The 17,526-nt window shown below is 40.1% G+C and overlaps 1 protein-coding gene across 5 annotated transcripts in view; it reads right to left on the bottom strand.

Moving 5' to 3' along the window:
- TTLL7 (tubulin tyrosine ligase like 7) overlaps window positions 1-17,526 on the bottom strand; it is a 291,830-nt gene that overhangs the window by 133,680 nt on the left and 140,624 nt on the right. For all 5 annotated transcript variants that reach the window (XM_029618375.1, XM_029618378.1, XM_029618377.1 and 2 more), the window contains exons 11-14: window positions 13,064-13,158; window positions 6,452-6,599; window positions 6,292-6,365; window positions 1,196-1,331 (exon numbers count right to left, since the gene is read on the bottom strand). In XM_029618375.1, coding sequence (XP_029474235.1) covers window positions 1,196-1,331; window positions 6,292-6,365; window positions 6,452-6,599; window positions 13,064-13,158 — 453 coding nt within the window. The remainder of the gene's footprint in view (window positions 1-1,195; window positions 1,332-6,291; window positions 6,366-6,451; window positions 6,600-13,063; window positions 13,159-17,526) is intronic.

Raw genomic sequence — 17,526 nt, 5'->3', positions numbered from 1 at the left:
AGCTGATAGCATACACTATAAGTGTTGCTGTCAATGTTTTGCTGCATGCAGCCAGGATCGGTATGAGCGTACTATTCCCCCAGTAGCCTTGGGGGTTTTCAGGTGGGGTCGGAGGGTTGGAGATAGAGCTTGCGAGTGGGTGAGGAGGGTGGGGGAGTAGAAGCGCACCTGGAACCTGCATGTCATTTTCAAAATTGGAGGGGGCAGGAAGGCGAGGAAACTATGGCCCCTTAACTTATTTAAATTATTTTGGGGTACTGGGTAGGGGTGGATTTGGGTGCTATGCCCAATATCATTCTTACTGATTTTGCGGGCGAGGAGGTGAAGAATCAGGTCTGCTGGCCCGGAAGGGAAAGTTTTTTAGTATGTAACTGCTATATTTTGAATGTAGCCGGTTAAGATTAAAGTTATCCGGGTATACATATCTGGATAACTTTAAACCTAACCACTCATACGAAAAGAAAGTTTCCACAGCATACTCATTAATAGCTCTTTTAGGACACCTGGAGATGACAGTATAGGCCACACCCTTTGCCTGGCTAAGAATATATCATCTTCAGTGGGGTCTGAAGTTGCAGTGGGATCAGATGATGCAAACATTGTCACATCTGATTTTCGTTACACACTGGATATCCAAAGTACTCCAATGGTGGCTGAACTATGAGTACTTAACTCAGGGTCTTCCATTTCATTCATGTATCTAAAAACTGAGAAATGTTTTCACTTTTTTTTTTAATTGAAGCAGTAATGAAAAAAGTGAAACAAAATCACAAAAAATACTGACACTATCTAAAAACTATTGAAAAACTGTGAGAGCAATGGGTTCGTGTCTGTACACTAGTTTTGATTTAAAAAAAGACAGAGGCAGTGGCTGTGCAGGACCTCCTGCACATGCTCAGAATAACCTTCTAGGTTTTTTCAAGCTCTGAGAGAGCTGGCTCCATGTCGGCAATGCCGGATGATGTCACCCACTAGCTGATTTCATCCAAATTGTCAACCAAGGTTGGTAAATTTCTCTTTGCTTTTGAATTTGTGACTTTCTTGCTGAATAATTCTTGGAATGTAAAAAAGCAGGGAACACCACTTTTAGAAACCAGTCCATGACTGTAAGATACTGTGCACGTAGTGCTTAAGAATCATTCTGATAACAAATCTCTTTTTCTTGCCTATTTTAATGCATGCACGAGAATAGCACCTTCATTCTTTTCAGTGGATTATTCAGCTCTCGCTGCAATGATACTGCTCTCCCTGAAAGGAACGTCTGGAAAGCAGCCATTAACAAACTTTCATATTTTTCAAGTAACTGTTTATCATCAGGAGGGTAAATTCGCCTGTAAAAAAAAAAAAAAGACAGATGTGATAAAAAAAAGAACAGTAAAATAAACTGTATAACAAGCTATGTTTCCCTAAGTGCTTTTGCTATATATTATGTTTATTATTGCCATAATTTATTAGCCTCCTATTTGTCACATGCATAAAATCTGAGGCATAAATGGAGAAATCTTCCATAAGTAAGGATCTCTTAGCAGGGCCGGTGCAAGGGTATTAGGCACCCTAGGCAAACCTTACAGCCTGGCGCCCCCTCCCCCCACCTCCTCATACACAATTTTAAATTATGCATTTATAACATATTTTACATGAAAAATGACATTCTGAGGTAAAATTAATATACAAGTTGTTGTGATAATTTCATGTACAGTTGTGATGCCAACAATAAAACTTTGCATCTTGGAATTCATATGGCATCATATCTATTGTGATATATTTCGACATGGTCCTCCCATATCAACACAATACTATCTGCCAACACTCAAAGAATAACAACCCTACCTATGAAAAAGAATACCAAAAATATTACAACAGAATCTAAAATATCAATACACCTCCTATCAGAAAAACAGAACAGGCCAAGCCACTACAGATCCCTACAGAGAAACCACATGCTAAGAATGCTTCATCTCAGTCTTTGCATGCAAAACACAGACCCTCACCAAATACAGAATAAAGCCACATAAAGTATAAATAGAAATGTTCAGACAAAAACTGAACTGTAAAACGCATCTCGCCAGACTCTATACAGTGTAACAATGGAAAAACAAAAATGTCACCATTCCTCGTGAAACAAATCAATAAAATAAAGATATATAAATCATTTATCATAATTATAAAATCATACAAATAAAATAATTTCAAAACAGCTAATGAATAGAATATCCAATAATTAAAAACTCATGCAAATTTTGAAAGCTTTACCAAACACCAATAAAATATTTCAAACAGCAGACACATCACATACTACCCAATAATTAAAATGATAGTCAATCAAGAAAAATGAACTTAAAAAGCCACCTTTACTTACCCTCTCCAGCAGTTCTCCTACTTCTTTCCCTTGCAGGCCATACCAAAAGCAGCAGTAGCTGCTGAAGCTGTCCTCACAGACCTCTTCCTTAGGGACCACAACCAGTCTCTTCTCTCTCTCTCTCTCACACACACACACACACACACACACACCAGTCATCTCCCTGATCAGCCTCTCTCACACATACACATGTCACCTCTCTGGCCAGTCTCTCTCAATCACACAATGCTCTCGCTCTCTCTTACTTACACCCAGGCTTTCAATCACACACATGCTCTATTTCACTTACACACAATCTCTCAATCACACACATGTTCTATCTCACTTACAAACAGGCTCAATCACACACATGCCCTCTCTCACAGCCACAAGCCAGCCAAAAACATACTCCATCTCTCTCGCACACACACATTGACGCACAGAAGCACCCTCCCTGATTCACATATACACCACACACATACAGAAGCACCCTTCCTGTCTCACATACACATCACACTCTCACAGAAGCACCTTGCTTTCAGACTTGCAGCATTTTTCACTTTTACTAAAAGTGAAAGTGATGCTCCCAACCGTTAAATAAGAAAACCACATTCCTATCAAAAGGTGAAATGACACCCTTCCATCAGGTTCTGTCCTCCCAAGGGACAGCCACCCACACCGTACAGCTTCTCTTGTTTTACGCTTTCAGTCAATAAAGCAAGTGTCTTTCTTCAAACTATCAGTCGTATGATTATTCATGTGGGAGATATGGAAAAGAAAGACATCCTTAGTCGGCTTCCCTTTTAAATGGGAAGATTCCAGTCTTAGTCATTTAAAAATATACATTTTCTAAAGGCTTAAAAAAAAAAAAAAAAAAGCAAAACCATTTCAGATTCTATTCTAGTCTTCATGCTTAAATTATGCTTCAAAAAAAAAAAAAAACCCACCTGGCATCAGTTTTAAATTTGTGATTTTGCTGAGATGAACGTTTTAAATACTTTAATTTTTTTTGCTTTAGTATTTGTCTCTACCCACTTTTAGTTAAATTTTATTTTCCAGAAGAGAGATGCTTAAAATTAAGTAATTTTATTTTTCATCCATCTTTTCAAAAGTTTATCATATTTCATTTTTTTTAAACTGGCAGATTCCTTTCTCACATTCACACACACTCACAGAAAGAAGATCGGCGCCAAAACTTAGGGGGCGTCGCGGAAGGCAGCCAGCTCCCGACTCGCCCCGCCTCCCCCCAAGTGCCACCCTCCCGACACCCCCCTAGTGGTCCAGCGGAGGTCCCGGGAGCGATCTGCCGCTCCTGGGGCCTCGGCTGCAACTAAGCAAAATGGCGCTGATGGCCTTCAGCCCCTACCATGTGACAGGGGTCAACCAATGGCACCGGTAGCCCCGTCACATGGTAGGGGCTGAAGGCCACCAGCGCCATTTTGCATAGTGGCAGCTGAGGCCCCGGGAGCGGCAGATCGCTCCCGGGACCTCCGCTGGACCACTAGGGAGGTGTCGGGAGGGTGGTACTCGGGGGGAGGCGGGGCGAGTTGGGAGCTGGCTGCCTGCCGTGGCACCCCCTAAGTCTCGGCACTTGGTCTCCACCTAGGCGAGTCGGAGGCTGGCAGAATTTTGAAAGGGCACTTTTTGCCCTTTCAAAATTCTGCTGCCTGCCGCGGCGCCCCCTAAGTCTCGGCACCCTAGGCACAGGCCTAGCTCGCCTAGTGGTTCCTCCGGCCCTGCCTCTTAGCCATCAAAAGCACAGGCACTCCTCACACTGAAACCAACAGAATAAAAACATCCAGGTGGATAAGAAAATTCTACTTTCATAGCTATTCTATTTGTCCTGGTCAGAAATGAGAGCCTAAGACAATCCCTTCATTTGACTGCCTGGGTCCATCCATTCTGCTCATCTGAGTGCACACAATGCAGGGGTCTGTGTTTTAGCAACTGTTTGTTTTCAGCGCACTACAATACCAGTGTCTCTAATTAAGCTCCTGCGGCAGGCAGCTGTTTGCACCCTAACACATGCTCAGCCCAATGGATTTCACCTACACTGCAAGAACTCTGTGTGATTCATCCTGTGGCAATTGTGTTTTAAGCATGCATTCTGTACATCATAACATTTTCATCTTGCCATAGGGCTGTTTAATAGAAAGAAATCTAGTGTACTCTTATACAAACCTTGTTTTAACCTGTACTATATAACATCGCAATACAAAAATAACTTTTTTTAAAGTTCAGTGTCCATACCCCTGCCTTGGGTGAATTCCTTATTTGAAAAGGCAGGAAATAACTCCAAATAATTAAATAAATAAGGGGGCTTGTTCGGTATTCTCTGTAGAGTCCTTTAAATGCCTGTGGACGTTTAAAATAGCGTTTGTAGAATTATCGAGCAGGCCAATTTAACGGTGTTTATGTCCTTTGTATTTCAGTTCAAGTTGTTTATGTATTTTGCTATGATGAATATTTTTATTATTGTAACTTGCCATGATCTTTGGAATGTTGAATGATAAATCTTTTTAAATAAATAAAATAAATATTCAGAATATATGTCAACAAGCACTGGGATCAAAAAATCAAACCTGTAAAACCAGCCCAAAAACTCATTCATAAAACTGTGCATATGAAATTCTGGGAAACCTCATACTATACAGTTATAGACTGATATGGTTATCATAGTACCATGACGTTTTACTCATTGGTCACCAAAATTGTTTTGTGTAAAAACATGCATGCACCATTCCTAACTCTATTGTACAATTTCCATGTAAAGCAAACTTTAAACCAATCTTATATATTTTTGGTGAAGCTCCTGCTGTCCCTGTTCTGCTACAGGGGCAAAGGCAAAGAGCTAGGCAGAGACAGAGGAAACCTAGGAATCAGGAACAGTCCTTCAGTACTACAACTCCCAGGTTCCCCGGCACTGAGGTAGGGAGGCAGGGAGATGGGAGGGATCAAGCCCAAAGGCCCTGGTTCCTAGAGATGCAGCAGGGAGAGGATTGGGAAGACGTGCTGCTCGAAGGAGGTGGGACTTCTTCTCAAACATGGGTAGGAGAACCCTTCTTGAGAGGGGAGGCAGCAGAACTATTGGAGCCAGAACTATGAAGATTGAAGAAAGAGAAGAGTCCCAAGACAACCCTGAACTCATGGATAATTCATAATACTTTTAGAGGAGGGAGGCCCCAGCTGGGGGGATTAGTACAAAGCTCTTTCATATGATTAAAAAAAAAAAAGAAGGAAAAAAACAGGTAGCTGAAGTCTGCACCAAAGTGGATTTTGTGGGAGGAGAGGGAGGTTGAAATTCCCCAGCAGCATTATGCTGCTGAAAGAAGGAACGGGGTACTAAAAAGACTAAAGGCTGTTTCTTCAGGATACCCACTGCAGGCGCTTGAGGCCAAGCTAATGCAGGTTTGTGCCGCTCCAGTCCAGAAGACCAGAGAGCGGAGACTACTACAACATCGCACCATATAAAAGTGCAAAACTGAAGCATTAATACCTTCCAACCAAATAAGGAAAAGCTTCCTTCCAGAAAGGAGTTGGGAAGCTTTGAAGAAGAGTCTCTGAAAACCTTCCTTAACCTGTGCGGGGCCACAGAGAGACAAGTAGCTCTGTGGGCGGGTCCCCTGGGTGCAGAAATAAGTGTCTGGGCCCAGCTGGGATTAGATAGGTCCTGTGTCTCCAAGAGAAGGCAGCTCCTGAAACATCTCTGACCTGAAGTAAATGCTGTGTGAGTTGTACTGCTGAAGGAAAGCAGATAACAATTTGTGAATGCTGTTTCCTATTACAAATAAAGCTGGAATCTTTAAGAAAGAAGGCTGGAGTCAGTACTCGGCTGGAGTCAGTACTCGGCTGACCCACCTAAGCATTAACACCTCTTGCACTTTACGTATTTATTCAATTACTCATCTCAGAACTAGTTTATTTATTGTCACACCAAGGGCACATTTCATTACCTGTAGTTCCCCATGTGAAAGACTTCATACTCATCCCTGGATATCTGTTTACGCACTTGCACCAGTCTTTCTTTCTAAAAATCAATAAATTAGGAGATTAAAAACAGGCAAAGAAAATGTAGAGCCAGGGAAGAAAGAGCTTTGTAAGAGTCCTTTATACCAGTTCCTCTTTCCTCCTTTCCAGTATGAGGCGTTTTTTCTCCCAGTCTGTGGAACATGGTGACAATCTTTTCATTGAGCCATGACCATAGAGTCTTTTTTGAGCCTCGGCCTTTTGCTTAGCCAAGTTCTTCTTTCTGTCGCTTGCCCTAAAACACAAACAGTATTTCAATGTTACTATAAATTAATGGGAAGATCAAATTATTTATCAGTAAATGAAAGCAGAATAATCTGTTAGTAAAGGAAGTATTTATCTTAAAGTTTAGAATTTTACTTACAACAATGCAAAATTACAAAAAAGTCCCAAATGCATAAAACAGAAGTCAGTGGATTTAGGAAACTGGTCAAAAGGGGGGAAAATGTGTGATAAGCAGAAAAAAAGGTGAAAGCATACATAACAAAAAAAGAAAAGAAAAGGGATGTCATTATATTGTACAGTTCTACATTGTAGAAGTTGTTTCTCAGAGAATGTTACTCATATTAAGCATGATTTACTATGCCAGATTTAAGAAAATATAATTAGGAGCTGTATTAAGGCGCCTGTATTCAGCCATTTAAGGGACATCAAATGGTTGACGATAGATGCCCAAATATAACTTTAGGTGCCTTAATTTGAGGTCCCTAAACTTATTACAGCTATTAGGTTGACCTAAAATAAGGCACCTTATTTAGGCTGTCAGTGCTGAGGCAGCATTCTCTGACCTCGCCCCCATCCCTACCTACTTTTTAGAACTTAATTTAGGAACCTTGTGGTTTAAAAAGCCTAAATTTAAGTGTTAAGCCCATGAACATTTTTCATTTCAAAAGTATAGTTTCCTAACTATTAAAGTTATGTACTTATGTCTTTTGAACATTGGCTCCATTCCTTCCACAGGTAATTTTAGTCTTCTTTTGCGGGAGATTTAATCTTCATGCTTTACCAATAGCCATTACATAGTGTCCCCAATAACACAGTAACATAGTACTTGTTGGAAGAAAAAGACCAAGTGGTCCATTCAATCTGCCCAGCAAATCTTTTCTTTTCTTTTTTTTTTATATTTTAGGATAATTGTTGCTCTGTGCAAGTTATCCTAGTCAACAAAAGTTATACGTTTCTTCATCATTTACCCACTAGAAATCCTCTGTGATTATCCCATGTCCTTTTGAATTCCTTTATTTTCTTTGTCCTCACTACCTCCTCGGAAGGGAATTGCATGCATTCAACACCCTTTCTACAAAGAAATCCTTCCTGACACTGGTCCTGACTCAACCCCCTTGGAGCTGACTCAACCCCACTGGTCCTGACTCAATCCCTTGGAGCTGACTCAACCCCACTGGTTCTGACTCAACCCCCTTGGAGCCTCTTGCTCTACACCATCAAAAAGGATTTGATGCCTGTGAATTATTAGTAAAGCCTTGAAGGTCTATATCATATCAACCCTGTCCCTCCTCTCCTCCAGTGTATACATGGGTTTCTCAATATCATCTCATAACTCTTTTACTGAAGACCCATACCATTTTGTTTGCCTTTCTCTGGATTGCTTCCATCCTGTCTTTATCCTTTTTGAGATACAGTTTCCAGAACTGAATACAATGCTTCAGATGAGGTCTCACCAATGACCTGTACAGGGTCATTATTACCTCCTTTCTCTACTGGTTATTCCTTTCTCTATACAGCCCAGCATCCCTCTGGCCTTAGAGACTGCCTTGTCACATTGCTTTGCCACCTTCAAGTCATCAGACACTATTCACCCCAAAGTCTCACTCTCAGTCTGTGCACATCAGACTATTGCCCCCCAGTGTATACAGCTCCTTTAGATTACTATACTACAAATGCATGGCTCTACACTTCTTGGAATTAAATCCCAATTGCCAAATTTTAATCATTCCTCAAGTTTTCTTAGATCACCTCTCATTCTCTCTACTCCTTCAAGTGTATCCACTCTATTGCAGATTTTAGTATCATCCACAAAAAGAAAACTTTTCCTTCTAACCCTTTCGCAGTATCACTCACAAAGATACTGAACAGAACCAGTCCCAGAACCAATTCCTGAGGAACTCCACTTATTACTTTAACCCCTCAGAGTAGGCTCCATTTATGACCATTCTCTGTTGTCTGACAGTCAACCAATTTCTGATCCACTGCACCACCTTGGGATCCATTCCAATGCTTTTCAAATTGTTCATAAGCATCCTATGTGGGCCATTATCAAAAGCTGCTGAAATCCAGATAAACAATATCTAGTGCCCTTCCTTGATCTAATTTTCTAATCAATCAATAAAAAAAGTCAATCAAATTTGTCAGATAAGATCTTCCTCTGGTAAAACCATGTTGTCTCGGATCATGCAACCCACTGCATCGCAGATAGAAACATTGTCCTTTCCTTCATAAACATCTCCATTAGTTTTCTCACCACCGAGGTAAGGCTAACTGGCCTGTAGTTTCCAGGCTCCTGCTTGCTATCACTTTTGAGAAGCGGGACCACCACTGCCCTTCTCCAATCCTGTGGCACATTTCCAAGGATCTAATGAACAGGTCTTTCATCAGAACCACCAGCACCTCTTTGAGCTCCTTCAGTATCCTGGGATGTATTTCATCTAGCTTCATGGCCTTGTCCACTTCCAGTTGTGTTAGTACCTCCCATACCCTCTCTTCCGTAAAGGAGTGGTATTTACTTATCCATGCTCTTATCTACTAGCTTTGGTCCTTCCCCAAGGTCTTCTTTAGTGAACACTGAAATGAAGCATTTGTTTAATGTTTCTGCTTTTTCCTTATCTTTCTCCACACCATAAACCTAGTCTCCTTTCAATACCACCTCTAGCCTTCTTCCTTTCTCTGATATATCTGAAAAATGTTTTGTCATCTCAGTTTACTTTGATGATCCTTTCTTCCACTCAAGGTTTTGCCATCTGGATTTCTTTTTTCGTCTCTTTCAGCTTCACCAGATATTCTTCCCTGTGAACCTCTTTTTGCATTCCTTTGTACTTTTGAATACTGATATTTTTGGTTTTTTCAGCCATCTCTTTAGAGAACCATACTGGTTTTTTTTCCTCTTACTTTTCTTACTTTTCTTACATAAAGATTTGTTGCTTTTGTTATAGCTCCTTTTAATACAGCCCACTGTTCCACTTCTCCCATCGCCTCCAACCTTCTAGCTTCTCCTCAAGTATGTCCCCATTTTAACAAAGTCTGTACTTCTGAAATCCATGACTTTGATCTTCTTGTGAATCCTCTCCATCTTAGCTGCTATATTAAACCACACCGTCTGATGATCACTGGTGTTCAGATGGGCACCTACCTGGACATTAGAGATATCTCCATTTGTGAACACCAGTATCACTCCTCCCCTCTTGATTTGTCTAAGCAGAGCCCCCTGAAAGGCACCCACAATCTCCCTACTTCTTTTAGATTCTGCAGCAGGGATCCTGCAATCCACATCTGGCAGATTAAAATCTCCAATGAGTAGCACTTCTCTCTTTTTTCCCCACCTTTTGGATGCCTTCAGCCAAATTTCTTGTCAGTTCATCATCTAATTCAGAGGCCTGTACACCACACCAGTGTAAATGGAGACGCCATTATATATTTTTAAGACAGCCCAAAACACTTCTTCTTTACCCCACACGTCCCGCATTTTAGTTACTAAGATATTGTTTTTGAAATATGAGATGCTCCTCCTCTTTTTTTGCCCTCTCTGTCTTTCCATAACAGGTTATAACCCAGGATGGTCGTATCCCATTCATAAGACTCACTGAACCATGTCTCCATGACAGCTACAATATCCAAGTCCACCTCCACCATTAGGGCCTGCAAATCTGGAACTCTGTTGCTCATACTGTGAGCGTTTGTGCACAGAGCGTTCCAGCTTTTTTGACCTCAGCTTGCTGCTCTTCCCAGACAACGTTTTTGTCCTTTTTCATAAAAGTGTTTTTTCCCAAAAGTTTTTTTTCCCCAACTACTTCTGGTATTTGTATGTATTTGGGGTGACATTTCAGTTCCATTGACTTCCTTCTACTACCCCCGGTCCATTAGTTTAAACACCTGATGTCATATGTTTTGAGTTTCTTACTTAAGATCCTTCTTCCTGCCATAGACAGATACAGGCCATCTTTTCTCTATGGACTTTTATTTTTCCATAGGCTGCCCCAGCCCCCAATGTATGCAAATCCTTCTTCTTTACACCAGGTTTTGAGCCATGCATTGAATTGTCTACATGAATTCACTTTCTCTTCCCTTTCTATAAATAGGTAACACTTCTGAAAAGGCAAAAGTCTGAGTCATGTGCCCAAGCTGCTTCCTCAGATTCTGGAAATCTCTTCTTTACTTCTGGGATGCTGTTTTTAGTGAGGTTATTTGTCCCTGGTTGGATGATAACATCAGATTTATATTCCTTACTTTCTTCCTTAATGATATTGACAATCTGGTTTGTAGTTCTGCCAGCTGAGGATGCTGGAATGTATTTTATTATTGTGTGTTCCTCAAACTGAGTCCCTCTATTTAGTTCAGGACATTAACCTCCATAACTGTAAAGTTTCTCAATCTCAGGTAATAGTTTAAGAAGGGACCATCCTCAGCTCATAGCCCAGCCTCTGCATTTGGATTGGGACCAAAAAGAGGCTGAGAACAATACTCCAGTTTATTTGATCCAAAAAGAAACTAGAGGTACAGCTACACAAATTAGTGGAACAGTACAAATGAAGAATAGGCAAAGTAAGTCATACAAAATTATCTTACGGAAACCCAACATATTTCAAAAGTAAAAAGGTCTGTTTTAAGGGATGCAAAATATATAAAATAAAGCTGCATATACCAATATGTTAAATGCACTGCATTATATTCTAAGTCTGATTTGAGTTAAATGTTTTCTTTCATGCTACCTAGCTTTGTTGCCTGCAAGAAGCATAAGGCATCAGCAATCTATATCTATCAGAGGGATCTTATACAATAACATTATAAGCAACTGAATCTATGATTTTAATTTTAAATAACAGTATTAACCTCAAAAGGCTTGCATGTTTGAAATTGCACTAGCTTGTGCTTCCTAAATCCACTGACACTTGTGAAACTACAACATACCATCAGACCATTCAATAATCAACACTATACTTTTCTCTCATTCATAAAAAAGACTGATCACTTGCCAATGGGGGAGTTAATTTTTTTCCTAATTATTATATGGTAAAATTGACTGCAAAATTCTTCTTTCATCCCAATTCCTGTGGGTTCCGGCTCTCCCACATTAACGGATTTACTGTTTTAAATGCCACTGAGTGCTGAAAATTTTCAACACATCTTCCCTTAAAAATAAAGACATTTACTTTGAGCCAGGGCTGGCACTTCCCGCCATTTCTCGAAGCAATCTCTGCACCCGACATCTATTTAATTGCTACATTCTTACTAGGAAACTCTACCTGTAAGAACACCTAAAACCAAGGTCTTACCTGAGAACGGACCTTACACCCCACACGGGTGGAGTAAAGATTCCCTTATTTTTTTCACTCTTGTCAACAGTCATTTTTAAGGACTTTCCCTGCATGGGAGCTTCATCCATCACCCCCAAGACCTGGAAGCTTGTGCTCCAGTTTCTCCTAAAGCCTAACCCCGTATACATATACTTATGCTTTCGCTTGATATGTACAGTGATCTGTCCCCCTGACGCAGCCCTGATGCGAAACTCTGCTGTGTCAAGGTTCCTGGTTCTGAATCATAAAGGTTGTCTTGTATTGATTTATGTACCCTGTTTATGTGATTCTGTTAACATAAAAAAACAATGAAAATTTCATATGAGATGTATTGACCAGTGATTTATGTCTAGCCAAACAAAAACACTGTACATTTTTTAGGGTTTTACATATTTCAACTAAGATATCTCTGATATATATTGCATAAGCCAACCTATCAATTTCTCCAACTATAGGTCTCAATGAATTAATAAAAGTGCTGTAGAAATGATTAGCATTTATTATATTAATACAGAGTCATCTACTGGTTAGGTATATATGTTTGGGAAATCTTCTAGATTTTCCTTTTGAGAAAAACTGTTGGATGCAGAGAGTGGTATTCTGCTCGCAACTAATGAATAGGTTACTAAAGATAATGAGTTCAATATTCAGTAGCATTTAGCCAGGTAACTGACAAGCTTACCAGCTAAATGCCAGCTTTTCAATATTTCCCCCCACTTTTCCTGCTGAAGTTTAGCTGGATAACTCTTTATCTGTCTAAAATGTAATCAGATTATATAGAGGTATTCCAAATGCATTCTGGGATAGAGTTAAGTTAGCCAGATATGTTATCAGAGTCAATGAGATAACTTATCTGGCTGACTCTAATAATGCCATAGAGCCTTAGCCAGTTATCTTTAAGGTAGTCAGCTCTACTTAATAGTGCGGCTGCACCATTGAATATCCTTCCAAAATCAGCCAGATAAGTTTATCTAGCTAACTCTGCAATCCGGCTAATGACTGAATATTACCCTCTATAACTTACAGAGAGACTGAAATTAAATCTGATAAAACCGCCACTGTTGCAGAATAGCCAATATGTAGGCTATTTCATGTTTTCCCTTCATCAAACAAGAAGAAAGGTATGCCAATATGAAAACTTTAGTACAAAATAAAGATCAGAGTGACAGGTTACCTGATGTTAAGAAGTTGTAAGGCATTCAGGAGCACTCCTTTCTTTACATCATAGTCTAGTTTTTGGTCTGTCCCAAAGCTTGGAGCACGATTAATCTATTAAAAAAAAAAAAAAAAAAAAAAGCCATAAAAGGAAAAAGTTGAGTAAGTTAAGTCTCAGAACATTGTTGGGTTGATTCATCCAAATTCCTTTTGGCTTCTGCAGGGAAAATATCACATGAAACCCAAAGAGCAACTACTGTAATAGCAGATGTTCAAGAAAAATTCACTAAAGAAAGAAAATATTTGTCACAGTTTACGAAAAGCTAGTCAGAGCACACAGGAGGAGTTATCATATACACGCCAATACTGCCTTCCACTGTATCCTCAGACATGCCTATGAATACCTTCTGTATTTATTCAAATGCGTAGATAAGCACTATATTCATGGCAACACTCTGACTCCTGATTTAGCATGGCTTAACACCACCACAGCACAGTTCCCACTTCTAAGCTATGGGTGTTTTTAAGCACTTTTAAATCTCCATTCCCATGTTATATTTCAGTACTTTCTTATTCTACTCATCGGAGAAGTCTCTTGGTTTTTGCTGCTTTCCAAAATTTAATAAAATGCAATGTATTCTTTTGTTATGTCAATAATGTCATCTATCTGATGATTCATCCTGTTAGGAGAGCATCACATGATCAATTCTCTTGCATCCTGGGTCAAAGCAGTTCATCAAGATGCTCTGCAAAGCATCTTGGGTATTGCATTGTCCTTAAAACTTAGAAACAACTAAGAACTCAATCACAAAAGACACATTCAAATATTCTTAATTGGTTAAAAGATGACAAGTTTAACTGCAACAGCGTCTCTGGACAGCAAATCTATCAGTGGCCTGCATCCACATTTGAAGAGAGCTCTTAAAACAAAACATCCCAGGCAAAAAGAGCATCCGCTCTAAAATAAGGAAAAGGAAGAAAGAAGAATGGAGACCAAATAATTAGTGTACAAAGAGCAGAATAATGTACAGACAACATGGGCCTGAAGGTCTTCGTCTGCTGTCATATTGTACAGCTGTATGCAAAAGTTTAGGCTCCCCAGGTCCAACTGTATGTGTCAATGAATCTCTGAGCAAACAGAAGTGGGCGCAACCTCTGCATGATACAAAATTAAACACCAAAGCAAAGAAAATAAGTGGAGCATGCACAATGATACACAAGGGGTTCAAATTGAAAAAAGAAATACATAGCAAGTAGCTTTGTGACTAGTGGACTTTCTCTTGGTCACGCTTATTGGGATGCACGCAGCCACACGGCAAAACATGCTCCATGTCGGGAGGACTCACTGCCTATGCCTTTGATTTTGTGGATTTGATTAAAATAAAGAAGTCAGTAATAACTGTCCATGGAACCGTTTTTGAAGATGGATCAAAGTTATTTGCGATACATTTCCTTTTCCCACAAAATTAAACACAATATTTTTCTGCAATTTTTTAATGCTAAATTACTATTTATTTGCTGATTTTAACAGACTAAAAAAATAAAATACATCAATATTCAGCTGCTATTTCGCTGAGCAAGTCATGAAAACTAAATCTGGCTTCTCTTTTGTTTACAGTTTTTAGGTGACAGGTCTGGGGGCAGTGGTGGAGGGGGTGAGCAAACTGGTGAAGGTCTTGGCGAACTTATGCTTGGAAGTGCACACATGTGACAGGGCTATGCCAGTCGCTAACATTATCCCTATGGGAGTTTTGCTATTTAGGGACAATAGGAGGGGTTTTCATATTTTTTATTTCTCTTTTTGTTTTAACCCTACTTCTTGAGAAATAGGTTTTTTGGGATATAAAGTTCTTTAGAACATGCCCGATGAATGCTTCAGTGGATTAGTGGGTTGGAGAATGGTAAGCAGACAGGGGAAGCGTGAGGAGCTAAAACCTTCCCTGAGTTTCAGTAGAGTGTGGATGGGACAGCTGGAGATTTCTACAAGATCTCAGAGCAAAGTGGTTGGAGAGCTGGAAATTCCCCCTGGATCTCATAGAAGGCAATTCAAGCATTTAGCAAAGAGGTTTTAAGGAAGAAGATTTGAGAAGACTTTTTGAATCTTGAATGACCAGGGTCTGAGAGAAGGGTATACCCCCAGTATCCCAAGAGCTGGGCCAAAGATCTTTTGACCCATTTGACTAGTTAACAGATTGGGTGAAAAGAAGGATGTAAACGTTTGGCCCACTAACTCAGAAGACTTGTATTTTTGATGGTTGAATTACAATTGAAGAATTTGACTTTTTTGAACCTGTTTTCTTGGATATTTTTGCTTGGGAATATTTTTCTTCTTTCTGCCCAGTTCATGCCAGAACTGGAACTACACTCTGGTTATCCCATGCTCACTGGTGAGGATTAAGGTGCAAGAGTAGGAAGGGAAGAGACCAGAAGGATAGACAAAGAAACTATTTGGTTTTTATTGATCATTGGTTGTATGCTGATTCTTATTTTTGTAATCTTGACTTGGATCCTCTTCTTTAAGTTACAATAAAGACTATCTTTTATTAGAACACCAACTATGGGCTCCGGTGTTTTCTTTGAGTGTTCCTCATGTGGACTTAACAGGGGATGGATAGACTTTTGTGTGATGCTTGGTTTCTCCCTGTTTGGCTAATTTTGGCTTCCCTGATGTTATTTTTCACTGTCTTGTACCTTCTGGAAATATTTGATAAAGAATGTGACGTGGCCACTGAGATTGTGATCCACAGCTCCAAGGGCCCCAGAGGAGAAGTCTTCCTCTTTGTCCAGACTTAAACCTGGACCTGTAACACTTCTTGTCTAGGATAAAGCACCAAAATGTGGGAAGTGCTACACACACAAAGTATTTTCATAAGCGAGATATGCACATACATCAGCCAACTTTAAAAAACATCTGCCTCTGTATATAAACTGAGGGTTATTAAATGCAGATGCTACAATTATTTAATGAATAAAATATATATGTGTACTTTTATAAAATAGGTGCATAAACTATGCAGATCCCTGTATTAAAACAAAATGTGCATGTACCCAAACATATACGTGTACTTTCGGGTCAGTAATGCTTGGTATATTATAAACAGCACAGTTCCTACTACTCAGATTATAAAATGCAGGGATTACCTTTAGGCACACCTACTTATACGTGTATGTGCTGAGTTAAACTCACTAATGAAAATTACCCTTTAAATGTCTAACGTATATTTTCCTCATGGCTGTCAAATGTACCTCACACATATGGCAGGGAGAAATAAAAGTAGCTTCTTGCAGCTCATGATTACAATTCATTCCAATTATATGCTGAGCTTCCTGATTCTGTAGGTACATCAGAAAAGTAAATAACAATACATTTTGTTGGTCTAAGTCTGGAAACGTTGCTCAAGGCTTCTCTCAAAGTCCAATGACTGCTCCAGATTATGCTCAAGGACTGACTCTCTTAACAGGAATTTCTCTTGGCCTAATCTTTTTCTGTCATATAAGCTGGAGATGTGGCAAGGGATTTTGCTCTGGAAAAAGAGGGAGTCCTTCTCTGACCACTTCTTCCTCCTGCTCCTGCAGAGTTCTCCCTTCAAACCACAACTCAACCCCCTCTTTGCTTTCCTGGGGTGTGACTAGAGAGCTGTATAGTGGAAAGGGTTGTATAGCAGAAGAAGGCTGATTCTGGAATAATGGAAAGGAAGATTACAGAAATCCCTTTGCTAATCAAACTAATGTCTTCAGTAGCCTGTGGAGTAGGCCTATCTAGGTCACTGACTTGGGCATCAGTTTAACCTGGAAAGTAACAATAAAGACAGACATAACTTGGATTTTCTAGGCATATGTGATAATGTACAGCAGTCTTTAATTAGGTATAATGTACGTTTTTATAATCTATATAAATAAAAATGTAAATGTTCGTTTGTTCAAAATCTTAAATCTCTGAAAGTTCTTCACCGATTGCTTTGAAATTTTGACACAACGTTGCATTCGAATACACGCGTGTTTTTATATACCTGTATTATATAGATGTCACACCTGTGACAGGTAAAAACATGCTTTTTTGGAAAAACAGCGCCATCTATTGGACCTACAAGCAACACACGCTATCTACAATATAAACGGGCTCTGACCGTCGGACCGCAAATGCGCAGTAGAGAGCAGCTCGACTGCGCATGTGCAGACTATAGAGCTCTGCGCTACGTGCTGGGTGTCACAGAGGGGAGGAGGAAAGGGCAGACGAGTCGCCGCTCCGAGAAACGACTCAGCCTGTTCCTCCGCCGCTGGGGAAGGGGGGAGGGAGTGGGGACTGCCGGACAATTACACACAGGAGGAGGAAAGGGTAGAAGAGTCGCCGAGCCAGTCCGTCCACCACTGGGAAAGGGGGGGAGGGAGTTGGGACGGCTGGAGCAGAGCAAATGCGCATTGTGAAATTAAACCAGACTGAGCCACGGCAATGCATGGCCGGGTACAGCTAGTTACAAAATA

The sequence above is a fragment of the Rhinatrema bivittatum genome, chromosome 10, assembly GCF_901001135.1.
Source record: "Rhinatrema bivittatum chromosome 10, aRhiBiv1.1, whole genome shotgun sequence".
Classification (NCBI taxonomy): domain Eukaryota; kingdom Metazoa; phylum Chordata; class Amphibia; order Gymnophiona; family Rhinatrematidae; genus Rhinatrema; species Rhinatrema bivittatum.
This window is presented reverse-complemented; position numbering and strand designations above follow the sequence as displayed.